At 38.0% G+C, this 19,958-nt stretch overlaps 1 protein-coding gene across 4 annotated transcripts in view; it reads right to left on the bottom strand.

Annotated features, from left to right (window-relative positions):
- Positions 1–19,958, bottom strand: part of ABCD3 (ATP-binding cassette, sub-family D (ALD), member 3) — a 120,762-nt gene that overhangs the window by 73,746 nt on the left and 27,058 nt on the right. For 3 of the 4 annotated variants that reach the window (XM_006882418.1, XM_006882421.1, XM_006882419.1), the window contains exon 2: positions 10,483–10,516. The exons of the other annotated variant lie outside the window; for it this stretch is intronic. In XM_006882418.1, the coding sequence (XP_006882480.1) occupies positions 10,483–10,516 (34 nt within the window). The remainder of the gene's footprint in view (positions 1–10,482; positions 10,517–19,958) is intronic. 4 annotated transcript variants of the gene reach the window in all.

Here is a 19,958-nt window from a genome sequence, read left to right as displayed (position 1 = left end):
GGGAGGAGACTTCCCATCTCCTCCACATAGAGCAGATGGTGGATTCGAACTGTTGGCAGTGCAACTCCTTACCCACTAGGCCACCAAAGCTCTAAAAACTATAAAAGGAAGGAGACATTCTGGATATCTGAAAGAAGAACGTTCTGAGCAAAAGAAATACCAAATACAAGAGACAGAAGCCTATGTGTGTTGGAAGAAAAAGAGGATCAATTTCATTCACGTTGCAAGCAAAGAATAGTGGTAGATTAACTCAGAGCAACAGCTAAAATACTGTCAGTACTTACTGATTTTTTTTATTGTCCTTACTAACAGTATACTTTTCAAAACACCTAAGCAAGATTTTTGCTGGTACCATTATAAGAACACTTTTGGATCCCTAGATTTATCATTTAGTTTTTCCAGTATGTAATATGCCAATTTACTCTCACTTCCCCATGAATTCAAAGACAAAAAATATTTCTTCACCCAAACATTTTCCACAAAGGAAAAACATACAAAAATAGAACATTAAGAAAAATTATTACAAAGGAATAAAGTACAATCAATGAGAAAAAGAACAGTGATTTAGTCATGATGACTGGAAAGGAAGATTTCTTTGAAGAAGTACTAATTAGCTGAGATAAAAATGAAGACATGGGATGACTCTTATCAGGAGAGGGGAAGAGGAATAGGCAAGCACTCCTCTATTCCTACAAGAGCTGTTGTTGTTGTTACGTGTCATTCAGTCACTTGGGACTTATAGCGATCCTATGTACAACAGCCCTAAACCCTGCTCTACCCTGTGCCAATCTTATGGTCTCCAACACACCTAACCCCAGTACATCAGACACTCAATCAATCCATCTCATCGAGGGTCTTCCTCTCCTGTACTGTCCTTCCAACCTCCCAGGCTTGACGTCCCTCTCCAAGGATTGGTTCCTTCTTGCAACATGTCCAAAATATGTCAGATGAAGCTTCATAATCCTTGCCTCCAAGGACTATCCTGATCTCACCTTCTTTTGAAAGAGCCTGTTTTTTTCTCCTCCCAGGCCATGGTATATTCAACTCTTCTCCAACACCGCAGCTCAAAGGCATCAATTCTCCTATCATTCCTAATCATTGTCTAGTTTTCTGATGCATAAAAAGTAATTGCCAAGATCATGACCTGGATTAGATGCATCTTAGTTTCCAGACTGACATCGTTCTCTTCAGTACTTTGGAGAGGTCTCTGACGAAGGCTTTCCCAATGCAATACGTCTTTTAATTTCCTGGCTGCTGGTATCAAGAGTGTTGACTGTGGAGCCAAGCAAACTAAAGCTATTAACAATCTCAATCTCTTCTGCATCCATCATGATGCTGCCAATCGACCCAGTGGTAAGAATCTTTGTTTCCTTGATGTTGAACTTCAATCCACATTGAAGACTGAAGTCTTTGATCTTTTGCAGCAAGTGCTTCAGGTCCTCCTCAGTTTCAGCAAGCAGGGTTGAGTAGGAAACAGTAAACACAAAACCTGAGGAATAAAATTGGTCATAGTAGTTGTAGTACATTATGTGTTGGGATGGTAACTGAAAGGCTGGTGATGTGGCTCCTTCTATAAGGAGTTACAGCTTCAGAAACCTGACAGAGGGTCACCATGCAGTATCAAGGAAGGCAATGTGTTAGGGGTTTTTTGTTGTTTGTTGGGTGTTTTTGTTTTTTCTTGATTAATAAGTAAGATGATAGTATCATTACAAATAAAGGAAAAAAGAATGAGAGACACTAAAGAAGTAAGCCGGGCTGGTAGAGAGTAGAAACCTAAAACATAGTAAGATTTAGAGCTTATTCTGAGTATTCCTGGAAAAAACCAAGGATATCAAAGAGCAATAATTATTGTTCTCTTTCTCAGAAACTCCTTTTCTTTGAGCCTATGAAAATTAAGGTATAAAAAAGCTGAACAGGTAAGAAAACTGTTACATGAACTAGAGATGGTAAAGTTGATTTACTTGACTACTCTTAACTTTTTGGGAAAGAGGCAGGAGAAAGTTCTTGGAATAAGTCAGATATGCCAGAAGATCCCTTGTCCTTATCTAACTCCCCCAACCGGCCAAGCCCACTTCCCACTGGGCTCCCATGATCACAGTTCACTTAGCTGGGTAAGTATGTACCGGATAAGCAAATACTCAAGGTAGAGTAAATTCTATTAGCTTGACAAACATTAATATAAATGTTTTCTTATATTCATTAACTTTATTTAATAAATCTCACTGAATCATTTGATTATAGAATTAGAATAATAAACCCCGATTTATATGTCAAACATTGGACCAGGTGCTTTAGATACATAATCTCAATTAAAAGACATTAAGTGGAGTACACAATTGTGGATCAAGATAAAAGTTGGAAAACAGATACCTGTTATGCATGTAAGAGCTGGACAATAAATAAGGATGACAGGAATAAGAACTGATGTCTTTGAGCTGTGCTACCATAGAAGAGTACTAAATAGCCCATGAACAATCAGATATCTCTTGTAGAAAGTATGATCAGAATGTTCCTTGGAGGCAGGAATGATGAAATTTCACCTCACGTATTGTGGACATGTTACTTGGAGAAGATTCCCTGAAGAAGGTCGTCATGCTTGGAAAGGTGAAGAATCAGCAAGAGAGAAAGAGCTTCGATGAAATGGATGTGATCATACAGTGACTACAGCAACGGGCTCAAGTATGTCAGAAACGATGAAGATAGCACAGGATAGAACAGAGTCCAGATCTGTTTTTTACAGGGCACCTAACTACACAGCAAAAGGAATGGATGAGGAAGTCTAGCATAGGAATAAATGGATAAAATTGGTCCTATTCTAGAACTCTTGCAACAAACTCAGAATTTCAAGTTTTTCAGAGAAAGTTGCAATTCATATCCTGAGCTATCAGCTTCCTCTATTTCAAGCCACGTAATCACTCACCAAATACATACGTGGTATCAAGGCACCGTTCTAAATTATGGGGGTATACCAATACACAAAATAGATAAAAGGCCTTATTTACAGTCTATGCAGATGAGCTGTTGCTGCTACTGTTGTCAGGTGTCACTGAGTCAACTACAACTCATAGCAACCCTATGAAGAATAGATCTGAAGCTTGCTCTATACTGTACTATCCTCGTTATCTCTGTCCACACTCAAGCCCACTGTGATACTACTATATCAGTTCACCTTGTGGAGAATCTTCCTTTCTTTCATCAACCCTCTACCTTTTCCAGAACGACACCTCTCTCCAAGAAATGGCTCCTCCTAAAATTATGTCCAAGATAAGTGAAATAAAAGTTTCACCACTCTTGCCTCTAAGGGGCACTCTGGTTGCACTTCCTTCAAGGCAAATTTTTTGTTGTTTCAATAGTACATAGTTCAATACACTTCTCCAACACCACAATTCAAAAGCCTGAGTTCTTCAGTCTTCCTTTCATATGCAAAGGAAGCAATTAAAAATACCAAAGTTTTCATCAGGTGTACTTTAAATTGATATCACTGTTCTTTAGAACCTTGGAGATGTCCATGACTGTAAATTTCCCCAGTGCAACACATCTTTTAATTTCTTGACTGTTAGGACCAACGGTGTTGATTGTGGATCCAAGTAAAATTAGATCAGTGACAAATTCAACCTTTCTTCCATCTATCATGATGTTGCCAAGCAGTTCAGTGGTGAGAACTTCTGTTTTCTTGATGTTGAGATGTAATAGAGATTGAGAGGGTATGTCATTACCAAATACTTTTTCCCAATTCTGTGGCTTTCCTTTTTACCCTGTTGGAGAAGTTTTTGGACATGCATAGGAATTTGATTCTTAGAGGGTCCCATTCATCTATTTTATCCTCTCCTGGTTGTAGATTTTCCAGGAAGCTTGGGAGACTGTTTATGTTGTGGATTAAAACTTCTAGAGTTCTTCCAACCATTTCTTTAATGAAGTTTATAGTCCTTGGTTTTAGTCCTAGATCTATAATCCACTTTGAATTGGTTTTTGTGTATGGAGTGAGGTGTGGATCTTGCTTGAGTTTTCTGCAGATAGTTTTCCAATTTTGTCAGCACCTTTGTTAAAACGGCTGTCGTTTCCCCACTAACTGATTTCATCTCTTTGTCAAAAATCAGTTGACCACAGGTAAATGGACTGATTTCTGGATTCTCAATTTTATTCCATTGATCTATGTGTTTGTCATTGTACCAGTACCACGCTGTTTTGACCACCACAGCAATGAAGCAGGATTTGAAATCAGAAAGTGTGTTGCCTCCTACTTTCTTTCTCTTTTTAAGGAATGTTTTGCTTATTCTGGGCCTCTTTCCATTCCAAATGAAATTGAAGACTGCCTTTCCCATCTCGTTGAAGAATGGAATTGGTATTTGTATTGGGATTGCACTGAATGTGTAAACTGCCTTTGGTAGTATTGTCATTTTCAGCATATTGAGTCTTCCTATCCATGAGCAAGGGATAGCTTCCACTTCTCCAGGTCTCTAATACTCGAGCACCACAAGAAGATAAAGGTAAATAACCCAATTGAAAAATGGGCACAGGATATGAAAAGACACTTCACCAAAGAAGACATTCAGATGGCCAACAAGCAATGAAGAAATGTTCAAAATCCCTAGCTCGAAGAGAAATACAAATCAAAACAACCATGAGATATCATCTCACACCAGTAAGAATAGCAAAAGTTAACAGAACAGCAAACATCAAATGCTGGCGAAGTTGTGGAGAAACTGGATTCACTGTTGGTGGGAGTGTAAAATGGTGCAACCACTATGGATGGTTGTACGGCGCTTTCTCAAAAAGTTGCAATTAGAAATACCATTTGACCCAGCAGCAATTCCACTACTGGGAATTTACCCTAAAGAATCCATAACCGCCACCCAAGCAGATATATGCACACCCATGTTTATTGCGGCTTTGTTCGCAATAGCAAAGAGCTGGAAACAACCCAAGTGCCCATGCTGAATGGATAGAGAAGCTGTGGCATATGCACACAATGGAATACTATGCAGCACTGAAAAACAAGGAAATCATTAAATATTATACAAAATGGGTGACCCTGGAGGACATGCTGAGTGTAATATCTCAGTCACAAAAGGACAAATATTGCATAGGGCTTCTGTTGCAAAACGGGACTGATATTAGGGTTGAGGGAAGATAGAGAAGGAGGGGAGGAATGATGTATACTGCATTGAAACAAATGAGGGAGAGAACTGTTTAAAAGAGATATATGACTGGCAATTACTGTCATGACAGGAGTCCAGAACGAAGGCTGCACAGTGGAGTGGACTTGGGGGGAGGGGTTGCATATCAATGAAAGAATTTTTCTTTTACTTTTCAAGAAGAAGAGTAAATTGGGGAGGAGAGGGTAGGCAGGGAGAGAAGTGAAACAATGAATGAATGGAAACCCTAAGTCTCTGTAAACTTTCATTAAAATTAATAAAAAATAAGTGAAGGTGGTAGTCCTTCATCTTCTGTTGTAAGTGCTTTAAGTCATCTTCACTTTCTGCAAGCAAGGTGGGTCATCTGCCCAATGTGTGTTTTGATCAAACTGCTACCAATCCTGATGTCATATTCCTCTTCATAAAGTCCAGCTTCTTGAATAATCTGCTCAGCATACAGACTGAATAGCTACAGAGAAAGGATACAAGCCTGTTGCACAACTTTCTTCATTTTAAGCCATGCAGTGTTCTGTTCTTCTGTTCAGACAACTGCTTCTTTATTTTTTTAAGTTGAGATACTCTAAGCTTCTCCTTTTATTTTCCTAGACTGAGAAATAGAGAAGGTAAAGAAAAGGTGACAGCAGTTATCTATCAAAAGAATGATATATCTCCAATCTTTTGGTTTTTCTCCAGTCACCAACTAATCTCACCCATAAGCAATACCATTCTCCATCTCTAGTTTTCATTTTAGACAGACTAATTCCCTGCTTCCATATCCATCTCCTACTTTAAAGATATGTCTATATGTTTTCAGGAAATGATACAGCAAGCAAAAAGGAAAAAGAAATTTTATAAGGAAGTAGCATAATAGCACTTATACCTAACTGATATATTAAACCTTCTTCCCTTTTTTATTTGTTGTTGCCACCACTCTTATTTCTTAAACTGTCTAAAAACTAACTTCTTCACATGGAGAAACTACATTTTTCCTAAAATAATCACAGTATTGTCTACAAAGAAACAGTTGGACAGGAATGTTGGCCCAGAAAGGCTGAATTCAGACATAAGAAACGTCAAGATGCTTTCTCATTCTTGATACGTAATAAAAGTCACGCCTGAAATTATAGTAGACAAGAATAACTGCAGAAACAATATTTTTTTCATAACACTGCTGGCCTCTCTTCAGAATGCATTTTAAATTCGCATGTTAATTCCTCCACCTTGAACTTTCCGATAATTTTAAAAACAAATAAAACCTTTTGATGATAAAAGCTTAAGACAGAAATTATAGAAAGGGCAAACAAACCATTAGATAAATGACTAATTAAGAAGTTAATAAAACAACTGGGGGGGGGTGAAATTGTCCACAGGGAGCTGCTTTGCTAATATAAATGCTGAGCTTCTCTGACAATTGGAATCCATCAGCAGTTCTGCAGTGGAAAGACAGGCAATCTCCTCTCACGCCATTTACAGCCTCAGAAAATAAGCCTCCCCAGGGTCAGCTAAAGGTTGGGGGAATGAGTTTGAGTTTTTTAATATGCAGAGGTTAAAGAGCAATGAGACATTCTTATTATTATTCAATCAACTAACAAAGTAGGGAGGAAGTAGAATTGACTAAAATAGCTATTTGAGACAGCACACCAGCCAAGCTATTAGGAAGGGCTGGTCCCTGGACAAAGCATCATGTTTGGTAAAGCAGAGGGTCAGCAACAGAAGAGGAAGCCCCTCGGGGAGAGGGAATGACACAGCAGCTGCAACAATGTGCTCAGGCCCAGCAGAGACTGTGAGAGTGAGGCAGGATGGGGCAGGTTCTGGTCCTGTTGTGTGCAGAGCCCTATGAGTCAGAGCCAACTCCAGGGTAACTGACAGTGGCACATCCCATCCTCTCCTTTATAAACATGAATTATGTTACTATTTGGTATATATCCTACTAGAAATTGAACTTACTTGCTCCCTATGACCAGCAAGTAGTACAAGCTCAAGCCATTTGTACAGAAAACTAGGAAGGAAGAAAAAACTAACTAGTTTCAATACTGTCTTAGAAGTTTAGTAACTTAGATCAAATGGAGATAACCAGGTTAACAATCTCCACCCATCTGTTACTATGTTGTACTGCTGGGATTTGCATGGTGTGGTAACGCTGGAAACTATGCCTCAACAGCAAGGAAACAAAACCCCTCACCACTGAGCTAACAGGCAACATATGATAGATGGAGAAAATTCTAAGTCAATAATTCATTTCATTTGGGTCCACATTCAACAGCCACGGCAGCAGCAGTCAAATTAAAATATGTAGTGCTTTGGGAAAATAAGTTGTCAAGACCTCTCAAAGTGCTAAAGGGTAACAACAGTTTAAAGACAATGAATTCCTAATCCAAGGTGTGGTATTTTCAATTGCTTCGTATACATCTGAGAGCTGGCCTATGAGTGAATACAGATGATAGAAGAAGAATATGAATTGTCGTGTTGGAGAAGAATACTGAATGTCCCATGGACCAAAAAAAAAGTGCAAGCAAGGTGCTCCTTTAAGGCAAGAATGGTGACAATTCATCTCACATACTTTGGACATGTTATCATGAAGGATCAGTCCCTAGAAAAAGACACCATGTTGGGAAAGAAGAGTGAACAAAAGAATGCAAAGAAAGTCTTCAATGAGAGGGACTGACACAGTGATCACAATGGATTTAATGGATTTGAGCATGGCAGAGATCCTGAGGATGGCTCGTGATAGGGCAGAGCTCCCGTCTGCTGTTAACAGCATCACTATGTGACATAGTTGACTCAACAGCATCTAACAATAGCATGCCTCCAATCTTCCAAGTACCAGAAGTCAACCATGGTGAACATGTTTTAGCAGAGTTTGTCAACTAAGGAGGACTAGGAAGAAAGGGCTGGCAATCTCCTTCTGAAAACTAAGCAAAAAAAAAAACCCCTATGGATCACAACAGAGTAATATCTGCTACTGTACTAAAATACAAGAAATCAACAATAGATTCAAACATGCCAGTGATCACAAAGACAGGGTCGAACCAGGAAGCATTATACCTAGGGTTGACATGAGTGAGAGTCAAATAAATGACAACAACATTGTTGATAATGAGGGAGCTCTGGCAGCCCAATAGCAAGAAAGTGCGCTGCAATCCTGAAGGCATGTGGCTTGAATCCACCAGCTGCTCCACAGGAAAAATATGGGCAATCTCTTCTCATGTTATTAATGCCTCTGAAAATCCACTGGAGGGTAAGCTATGGGCCAATTCTGAATCAATGGGACACAACAACAGTAACATACCATTTTCAAATACCTGGAAGGAGAGAGACTAAGAAAACTAAACAGCAAATCTGCTGTCAATTTCTAGGATATTCACAGAATAGATATTAACACGAAAAAATGGGAGGGATTGGAAGATAATAACCACTAGAAGCCAGAATGAGTTTATTAAGCCTCTTAGGAATATATCTAAATATCCTAATTTTCTTCTTTATTAAAAAAAAATATATCCATATATTATCTGACAGGTAGAATTTAAGCTCGATGAGCAAAGAGATTTCTTTTTATAACTGCAATATTCCCAGAACACGTCATTCCAGATATATATGATATCAATAAGTTAAAACTGGAAATTAATAATAAAAGAATCTGATGTTCTTTATAAAATTCTCATGCTCTTATTGTTGTTATGTGCTGTCAAGTTGCCTGTGACTCATACTGACCCCATCTAAACCCTGCTCTATCCAGTGCCAATCTTACTGTCTCTGACATACCTATCCCCATTATCCCAGTGACTGAATCAATCCATCTCATCGAGGGTCTTCCTTTCCTTTGCGGTCCCTCCACCCTCTCAAGCATGACATCCCTCTGCAAGGACTGATCCCGCCTTGCAACATGTCCAAGGTATGTCAGACAAAGCTTCAGAATCATTACCTCCAAGGATCATCCTGGCTTCACCCTCTCCAGGACAAACTTGTTTGTTTCCCTAGCAGTTCATGGTATATTCAATACTCTTCTCCAGCACCACAGCTCAAAGACATCAACTCTCCTTCTATCATCCTTAGTCATTGTCCAGCTCTCTAAAGCATGGCAAGTAACTGCAAAGACCATGGCCTGTATCAGGCACATCATAGTCTCCAGACTGACATCATTGCTCTTCAGTACCTTGGAGAGTGTCTGACAGCAGACTTTCCCAGTGCAATTCATCTTTTGATTTCCTGGCTGCTGGTGCCAAGAGTGTTGATTGTAGAGCCAAGTAAACTGAAGCTGTCAATAATCTCAATCTCTTCACGATCTATCGTGATGCTTCCAATTGGCCCAGTAGTGAGAATCTTTGTTTTCTTGATGTTGAGTTTCAATCCATATTGAAGGCTGCAGTCCTTTGCTCTATCTGGATACAGGCCCAGTTACATAAACCATAACAAAAGAGCACAGTTTAAAAGACACCACAGGATAACCTCATTGATCCTTACCTAATCAAGCCTATCAAAAATTGTGAGGAAGCAGGAGAAATTGCCAGTCAAACCTAACACCATTATATCATTTCAACTCATAGCCCTCCATGAAGTTTTGGGGCTGTAAATCATTATGTGAGGATTCTATCCATTTTGCTACCACAGAGCACCTGATGGATTTGAAGTACTGCTCTAAACTACATGGTGATGATTGCCCAATTCTATGAATGTACTTGAAACTACTGGGTTTTATAATTTAAAGGTGTAAATTTTATGGTATGTGAATTATACCTCAATTAGGCTGTTACAGAAAAAGAGACAGGAGGGGAATTCAACTGAAAAATAAAAGATTGGGGTTATCTGTCAATAGAACTGATAATCAGAAACACACCTGGAGGTTATTCTTTATTATAAATTTCACTTAATAAAGCAATCATTATGGCTAAAGATTCAAAAGGAACCTTAGGCTGAATTTTAGCAACATGGTGTTCACATCAAGAGATACTATTACATCAGGATAACTCTGTTTCATTCTAAGCATAGTAACCAAGGACAAAGTACAGATTCAAAGGAATCTGTATAAAGTGAAAAGGAACAGAAACTATATCATATGAGAAATATCTGAAGGAGCAAAGTTCACTTAGAACTTAAATGACAAGACTTAAGAGATATGTTAATTGCCTTCAACTATAAGAGTCTATTAGTGAAGACAGAGTAGGCTTATCCTGTGTCACTACAAAAGATATCTGTCAAGAAATGCTGTTTTAAAGGAAATTTCTACAATATATCATAAATCAGATATTATTTTAAACTTCTTTTATTTTAAAACTCTAATTTCCCCTCAGCTTAAAATTATACAACAAAATAAATAAGAACATGAGATAGGAAAGACTTAAAATTTTACCTCATTCTGTAATGGTGGTTTTCCACTTTTCTTACTGCAGGAGAAAAAGAGAGAGAACTTTATTTGCAAGATATTCCCACTGTTAGGATATTCCAAGTTGTTTTTTCTTTTTCTTCATCATACTGATATAGAACACACTAAATAAGAGTAGTTCAGCTACATTTTATAAAGTATCATATATAGAAAGTGCTCAAAAATGCTAACTACTACAATTTTAGCAAGCCTTGAGTTTGGTAACGTTTACATATATGTGTGAAATATACACACCTATTCCATAATTTCTCTCAGAGAAGACAGGTACTATTTCTCTGCCCTTCAATGAATGTTTGGCCACATGAATTGTTTCAGACAATGAGAAACAGAAAGCAGATAAAAGTGCACACTGGAAAATGTGCACTGCGACCTTCCCTCTTGCTGCTGAGAATCTTTCCATACAAAGTAAACAATCCTAAACTAGTCTCCTCCAGGATGAGAAACTGTATTACTGCCATTTTACAAACAAAGGAAGTAGCTTGGCAAAAGTAAGCAGTATGCTACTCAAGACAGTTAAACTGGCATTGGCACCCACTTCTAAGTACTAAGTGAAGCTACCTCCCTAACAATATCATTAACCAGGTGATGACTTCAAGTTCTGATGCTGGTGAAGAGTACTAAACATACCATGGACTGCCAAGAACACAAATAGGTCTGTCCAGGAGTGCATGAGAACAAGTTGCTCCTGGAAGACAAAGATTTCGAAGCTCCATCTCATCTCATGTACTTTGGGAATGTTGTCAGGAAGAGCCAGTCTTTGAAGGACATCATGCTTGAAGGGTACAAGGTCAGAGCAAGAGAGGAAAGTCCTAGGTGAGATATATGGGCACAGTGACTGTGGCAATGGGTCAAGTATGTCAGAAACTGTGAGGCCAACTCATTATAGGGCAAGGTTCAGAGCCATTATTCACAGGATCACTCTGAGTCACAGTCACCTAAACGGCATTTAACAAGAATAACAGGAGCCCTCCTTGTGTGTGGTTATACACTTAGCTACTAACCGAAAGGTCAATGGTTCAAACTCAACCAGTCACTCCATGAGAGAGGACACCAGAAGATTTATTTCAGGAAAGAGTAAAGCTTTTGAAACTCAATGGGACAGTTCTACTCTGCCCACAGGAACCAACTCAACAATACATGAAAAAAATAGCAGCAGGTTCTCTCTATAATACACTTCAGTGGCACCCTACATACAGAGACATATACATGTAATGTTTATCATGTTCTTTTCTTGATTGATGCTTTTCTTCCCAGTAAATAATTGTTATCAGAGAATTACTGGAGATCAAAAGTTATTTGCAGGATGACGTCTCAGAAAGATAAGTGGAGTGGCATTTGACAAACAGTATGTTGATCACAGTTCAACAACTATGATAGGAAGGAGGGAAAAATCAACCTTGAGCAAAAAAGAATCCCTCAAATTGCAATGCCAGCTTAACAAACTTTATTCAACCAGATGAGAGGCTCTGCATGCAGCAAATACCGTCCATCAGAATGCTCTGTGGTGGGCTGAAAATGGATAGGACTTTACACGTAAGCCTTGATCAGTCTGAAAATGCAGACTGTCCCTAGAGAAGTGTGACTTTGGAGGAGATAGCTCCTAAAGCTGAACATACACTGAAGAACAGGCAGATGAGACTGCCTGCTGACTGCACACCTTGCAGCAATGCAGTGAGCTCTTCTCTGAAGGTGAATGTAAGTAAGTAGCACATTTTCTTGTCTGTTGCTATTTGATGTCGGGTTGGAACTAACCCACAGCTGACCCTCCTGTGGTTTTCAGGGGCAGTAATTTACAAAGGTGGAGAATGCCCACCCTTCATCCAGACTATGGAGTTTCTGGTGCATCTGAGGTACAAACCTTTGTAGACTCTTTGTTGCTGCTGTTGTTACCAGAGTCAGAACCCACCTGATAGCTGACCCTCCAGCAGATTTTCAGAGGCAGTTAATGGAGTACAGGCCTGTGGGACTGCAGCACAGCTTACCAGCAAGGCCACCAAAGCTTCCCTACACACATTTTCCTTGAGTCAGTTCCAACTCCATCAAGTTTCAGACGCTGTAAATATTAATAGGAAAGAGGAAAACTGCCCCTCTTTTCCCCTCAAAACTACTGGTGGATTTGAATCAAAGGAGGAGACACACAGTCTTTGGGTTAGCAGCATAAATCATTCAGACTACAACACCAAAGTTCCTTCTGTTTACCACAGCAGCCATTTATTACTCAACTCTCTATGTACAATAGCCAGTTAGCTCTAACAATCTGCAGAATGAACACTTTCTATGATAAGATCTACCCACTGCACAAGTCTAGAAAACCAAACTACAATCTGGTACATGCCCTTACTTTTAGAGGACTTATTCTTCTAATGTCAACAGTTTTGCAGTGCCATTTATCTGTCTTAATATGTTCTGTTGTTGTTCTGTACCGTCAAATGGAATCTGACCCATAGTAGACCCTTCTCCAGCAGGTTTTCAGAGGCAATAAGTCCCATAGGAGGAGAATGTCCATCATTCTCCCACAGAGCAGCTGGTGGATTTAAACAGCACACCTTTAGGTTGGCAGTGCAATTCCTTACCACTATATAAGAGTGGTTCAGAAAATCCTCTTCTATATGTGTTAGTCATCATCTAATGATGAGCTTCTGTCCTAATGATGATCATAAATTGTATGTACTGAAAACTTTTGAAATTACTTATTTGTGTCTAAATTAAACATTCTAACTCATATCTATTTTCTTTTTATATCCATCACAGTATTGATATAAAACACAGTACTGTAGTTATTTAGTGTTGCTATAGGTGAAACAGCACAAGTGGCTTTAACAAACATCTATTTTCTCAATGATTCTCACAGAAGGCTATATGTCTAAATTCTAGTGCCAGCACTAGGAGAGGGTTTTGTCTCTGTGGGCTCTGAAAAAATAACAAACTTATAAAACATTACATAACATAGGTGACCCTAGAGGACATAATGCTGAGTGAAATGTCTCAGTCTTAAAAGTACAAATACTGCACAACACCACTGTAAAGCAGGACTGACAGAGAGAACTGGGAGTAGACTAGAAAAAGAGTGGATACTAGAACAGATAAGGGAGAGAACTATTTTAAAGGAATATGATGATTAAGCATTATATGTAAGATAATAGTCCAGAATAAGAGGAACACTGCAAAGAGGACTGGGAGAGGCGGAGGAGGAGAGAGGGAGGAAACTATGCAACAATAAATGAATATTTTAAAAAAAAATGAACTGGGGGATGGAACAAAATGTTTAACAATGAATGCATGAAAATCCAATTTTTCTGTAAACTTTCATCAAATTTACAAGTAAAAGAAAAAAAAAGAAGGTCTTCATGTCTTTGAGCTACTGCTCCTGGGCAATTTTTAATGTGGTTTGTCTTCATTCTTCCCAATCTCTCCTAGCCCCCCTGTTTAACCTCTTAGATCTCATAAAGAATTGATGTAAAATACACACTACATTAATCCTGCCTCATTACTATAACAAATACAGCCCATGCAAAATGTTTCTAAATACAAGCACAAAGGTCAAGACTTAAGACATATGTTATTAGGACACAACTGAACCTATAACAGACCCCAGTTCAGCAAATGGTACCTTCATCAGCCCACCCATTCATACAAACCTGAAAATTATTCTGAGAAGTCTCCATTCACATGCTTCACATTCAGTCTGTTAATATGCTCTTCTTGCCATCAGGACTGCCAGAATTCCAGTCAACCCATAAATAAAAACCTCTCACATGAACTACTCTAATTCTCCCACCTGTTTTCTAAGTAGTTTCTGATTAACTTCTGAAACTGTAACATTCGTGTGCATTCACACATACACATACATGCATGCAAAAGCATACACATACACAGAACATATATCCTTTGTAATTCCACTCAAGGAAAACTCAGAATCAAATGACTACTATTTCAACAATTAAGAAAAACTTTAAATAATTTGTTGTTGTTGTTATGTGCCGTCGAGTCGCTTGCAACTCATAGCGACCCTATGTACAACATCCCTAAACTCTTCTCTGTCCCATGCCAATCGCACTGTCTCTGACACTCCCATCCTGATTACCCCAGTCACTGAATCAATCCACCTCATAGAGGGCCTTCCCCTCCTGCGCTGTCCCTCCACCCTCCCAAGCATGATGTCCTTCTCCAAGGACCGGTCTCTCCTTACAACATGTCCAAAGTATGTTAGACGGAGCCTCAGAATCCTTGCCTCCAAGGAGCCACCCAGTTTAACCCTTTCCAGGATGAATCTATTTGTTTTCCTAGCAGCCCGTGGTACTCTCAATACTCTTCTCCAGCACCAGAGCTCAAAGGCATTAATTCTCCTTCTATCCTCCTTGGTCATTGTCCAACTCTCTGATGCATAACAAGTGATTGCAAAGACCATGGCCTGAATCAGACACACCTTAGTCTCCAGAGAGACACCCTTGCTCTTCAGTACTTTGGAGAGGTCCCTAACAGCAAACTTTCCCATGACAATACACCTTTTAATTTCCTGGCTACTGGTGCCAAGAGTGTTGACTGTGGAACCAAGCAAACTAAAGCTATGAACAATCTCAATCTCTTTACCATCCATACTGATGCTGCCAATTGGCCCAGTGGCGAGAATTTAGTAATTAAAAAAAAAAAACATTTAAAATAATAAAAAGGAAAGTAGAAGACATTTTAAAACCTAAAAGCTAAAGCTAATGAGTTAGAAAATAAAACACTAACCTATTTAAAAAATCTAAGAATTGGTTGTTTGGAAACTAGCACATCATCAACAGTTCAAAATATGAATAGAAAGGTAAAGAAATTGTTGCCTCAGCCCTACAGAAAGATACTTGGATGAATGAATAGTTCCCTAGAAAAATATAATTTTCCAGACTGATATCCAGAAGAGAGGAAGAAAGTCTAACAGGCTGATTTCTATAGCAGAAATTGAAGAAAAGAAAAAAAAAAACACACACACAAAACTGTGAACTACCTACCTACCCCCAAAAAATGTATAGAGGACTTTTATAAAAGTTCCCAGAGAACAGATAATTCCAGTGCTTCCAAGGCATTCCAGAGGACAAGAAATAAAACATCCATATTCTTTTTGAGGCAAGTAAAACACCAACACTGAGAATGAATGAAAACATGTATAAAACTACACACCTTTCTCACACCAAAATTCCAAATAAACTTTGGACCACAAGAATATATTGACAATTTCTAACATTTTATCAAAATGTAATGGTAAACATGCACATAATCAGTTTTAGAATAAAATCCCTACTCTTAGTATGACTGTTGCTTTAACACTATCTTTTCTGGGACCTTCTGCTACCAAATACAAATACTTATGCTCCAGTTACCTTAAGGTAATAGGGTAAACTATGTGAAAGTATAATTATTTTATTATTTCTGACTTGTAACAATGGATATTTGGCCTGCTTCAACTTTACACTAGCTCTCTCATGCTGACTCTGTCTTTATATATATTCTATTCCTCTGTTTAAAAGAACTTCCTTCTATCAATGTGTTTTATTCCATTTTTTTATAAAATTCAGCATATAAATATAATCATACTTAAGATCTAAATCTTGTACTCATGTGATCATATTTATTCATATGCCCAGGAAACCCATGTTTACATCTGTCACCCTGGTGTAATCATAAAACTGTACTAGTCAGGATAACAAAATGCATGGTCATGCTGTTCTGGAAGCCTCTGTTCATTTTTGTATGTGCCCTGGGGTCCTCAGTACACATTTTGCAGTGTGTACCTCATACCTATCCCTCCTCAGCTTCTTGAGAGCAGGGACCATGTGTTGTCTGTCCATCTATCGCTAATGACTAGTAGTACACCTGGCACATGGCAGAACCTCTGTAACTTTCATATGGCTGGCCGCCTTCTACACTTTGTTTCATTCAGTATTTCAGTAAAGTTTGGTTGTTTTTCAGCTGAATTAAGAAGGCATAATGGCACACTGGTTAGGATTTTGAGTTTGGCAATAAAACAGAAATATCTAAGTAACTAGATATGAACCTGGGAAACCTTCCAGAACCGAGGTAATAAACCCGGTGGAAAAAGTGAATGAGAGTGTAACTCCCTATGGTAAAAAAAATCTGAGGCATACCAAATAAATACTAGGCTAACCTAAAAGTTGGCAGTGCAAACCTATCCACTGGTGCTTTAGAAGAAAGGTCTGATGATTTGCTTCTGTAAACATGACAGTCAAAAAACCCCTGCAGCACAGTTCTCCCCTGTAACACACAGCACACAGTCACCCTGACAAGAAATGACAGGGTGAGAAAACAGGTAACATTTGGAAACTAACTGAATATGGAAAGAATAGAAGAATACAGACTTACAGAAATAGGAGAAGACAAAAATCTTTAATAAAATACCTAGATCTTAATCACTAAATATAGAAGATACTAGACTAGGAACCAACAGAAAGTACAACAAAGAGAAACAGAAAGATTTTTGTTGTTGGAATTTTCCAAGAACATCATCTAAAACAACTAAGCAGACTATATTTAAAGAAATACATACATAAAATTTAAAAGTATTAGCCAGGAAAGTAAGTAGGCTTTAAAGAATTAGAAATTAAAACTCTAAAAACAAACATTAACAATGTAAGTGATATACAAATTCAAGTTTCCACAGAGTTGAAGAAAAAATCCATCATCTGGAAGATTTGTCAGAATTGATTATCAAGCAAGTGGCAAAGAATAGCAGGTGAGGACAAACTTCTTTTACATAGAAGTATTATACCTTAAAAATGAAGAAATAATAAAATGAATAAATAATAAAATTCAAATATCTTCCTAAAGAATTCACTGATCATCAAGATGTGGAAGTTAAAAATCACAAAAATAAAAACCACCAGACATTGTATACCTTTTAACAGAGATCTATATCATACTAACACTTACGGAATATTTTTGTAAAAAATATAAAGAAACAGTTAAATGTACCAAGATTTTAAATAAAACCGTCAAGTCATAGGGAATATAGAAAGAAGACAAATTATGTGATCAGCATAATCCAACAAATAAATTATAAGATAGGAGGAAACAGTAAAGAAAGGGGAATAGGTAGATTAAGAGAGACTTAAAAAATATGGCAATAAAACATACAAAAAGAATTTATCAATAAGACAAAAAAATTACAGGCACAATTGAATTAGCACTCAGAAATGTACATTGGGGTGATGTAACAGTAAAGAAATGCAAAGATGCAAGGCAGGGCAGTAAGTGCCTTTACAAGAGACAGACCTGTGACGAAGGCACCTCTGACTGTGAGCAGAGGGACAAGTTTTCTTTCCTAATTAAGGTAATAAAATCTGCCCTGTCTATTAACAGCTGTACTATAAAGAGATCAAGCATATGAAAACACTACGGATAACAATCAGTAATTCAGTATATACATTTGGGCCAATGTTGGCTCACTTTGAGATGTTTATAATTTTAAGATTTAATCTCTAGTATATTTCAATAAGCATACCTAAATATTCTTAAGAAATTTTATTTGTAAGTATATACACAATTGAAGAAAAGCTTATCTAATAAACACACACATATATTTAGAGAGACAGAGAGAGTTGCCATAGAGTTGACTACGACTCAGAGTAATCCTATGAACAACAGATTTCAATCTTGCCCCTATCCAGGCCCATACTTGCAATTTTGGGCTAGAGCCCAGTGCTACAGTCATTGTGTCAATTTATCTGGATGGGGGCCTTCCTCTCTTTCTCTGACCTTCCACTTTTCCCAGCATGATGCCTTTTCTCAAGACTAGACCCTATTGACAAACATGCCCAAAGTATGTGAGACCAAGTTCCACCATCTTTGCCTTGAAAGGAGTAACTTAACTGCACTGCCTCCAAGACAGATGTTTATTCCTTCTGTAGTCCAAAAGAACTTCCAAATTTCTTTGCATAGAGTAGTAAGCTTGACCAAGGTTACATCTGTTATATGCTTTTTGATTGCAAATTTAACCTCTTTTCATGAAGAATCCCTAAATATTTGCTTATCTTTATATACACTGATCTCATACAGTTTGAGAATACTTTATTTGTTTGCATAAGAATGCTTTTTTCTATTCAAGTTAAAAAAAAAGAATGCTTTTTTCTTTCACATTTCAGTCCAAAGGCAGTCTGTCTTGCTTTCTGTCTTGAATATGCTAGAGAAATGTAAGTATCTGAATTTGAATCACTGACTAGTCATTTGAGTTCAGGGGGAAAATCACTTAATTGGATCTTATTTACTTAATCTATAAAATGAAACAATAGATACTAGTATTATTTCCAGCCAATCTTTTTACCTATTTTTTCGTAATCTTATAGCCATAGATTTTAAACTATCAATATCTATAGTTGTCAACACTCAAGAGTTTTCAATCTAAAATTTAGTAACCAACCTAACATTTAATTTCAACTCTATATGTTGTTGGTAGGTGCCATCAAGTTGAGCAAAACTCATAGAGACCCTATGAACAACAGATATGAACATTGTCCTATCCTATGCCAGCCTCATTATTTCTGACATACTCAAGTCTAATGCAGCAGTCACTGGGTCAATCCATCCAGTTGAAGGTCTTCTCTTGTTAATCATCCACCCTTCTGAGAATGATGTCTCTCCCCAAGGAAAAGCCTCTCAGCAACATGCTCCAAGTATGTGAGACAAAGCTTTGTCATCTTTGCCTCCAAGGAGCACTCCGGCTGTACTTCACTAAGCTCTGTTTGGTTTTTTTGGCAGTTCATGGGATATTCAGTACTCTTCTCCAATACCACAGCTCAAAGGCATCAATTTTTCTTCTGTTTTCCTTACTAAGTGTCCAGTGTTCAGATACACAGCCAAGTGCCTGAAAACACAACAGCCTGAATTAGGCACACCTTAGTCCTCAGACGGGCATCATTTTTCCTCAGTAATTTTGACAGGTCTCTGGCTGAAGACCTTCTCAATGCAATACATCTCATGATCTCCTGATTTCTGGTACTAAGTGTAGTGACTGTAGATCCATGTAAGATAAAGTCATTGACAGTGTCAATCTTTTCTCCATCTCTGATGATGTTGCCTATTGGTCCAGTGGTGAGAATTTTTGTTTTCTTGAAGTTGAGATTTAATCTAGTTTGTAGTCTTTGATTTTCTGCAGCAAGCGCTTCAAGTTCTCCCTTTCAGCAAGCAGGGATGTGTCAGCTGCACAATACATGTTGTTGATGAGTCTTCCTCGGATCCTGATGCCACATTCAACATAGAATCCAGCTTCTCAAATTATTTGCTCGGAATGCAGATGCAAAAGGAATGAAGAGATGATACAACCCTGACACACAACTTAACTGATATTAAACCATGTAGTGGAGAGAGAATGATCGAATTTTGCACAATCAATGACTTATTCATAGCAAATACATTTTTAAGAGGCATAAACGCAGGTTATATACCTGGAT

The sequence above is a fragment of the Elephantulus edwardii genome, unplaced genomic scaffold (genome assembly GCF_000299155.1).
Source record: "Elephantulus edwardii isolate Elephantulus edwardi_28Jun2011 unplaced genomic scaffold, EleEdw1.0 scaffold00020, whole genome shotgun sequence".
NCBI lineage: Eukaryota > Metazoa > Chordata > Mammalia > Macroscelidea > Macroscelididae > Elephantulus > Elephantulus edwardii.
Note: the sequence above shows the minus strand (reverse complement) of the source record. Positions and strands in the feature narration are given on the sequence as shown.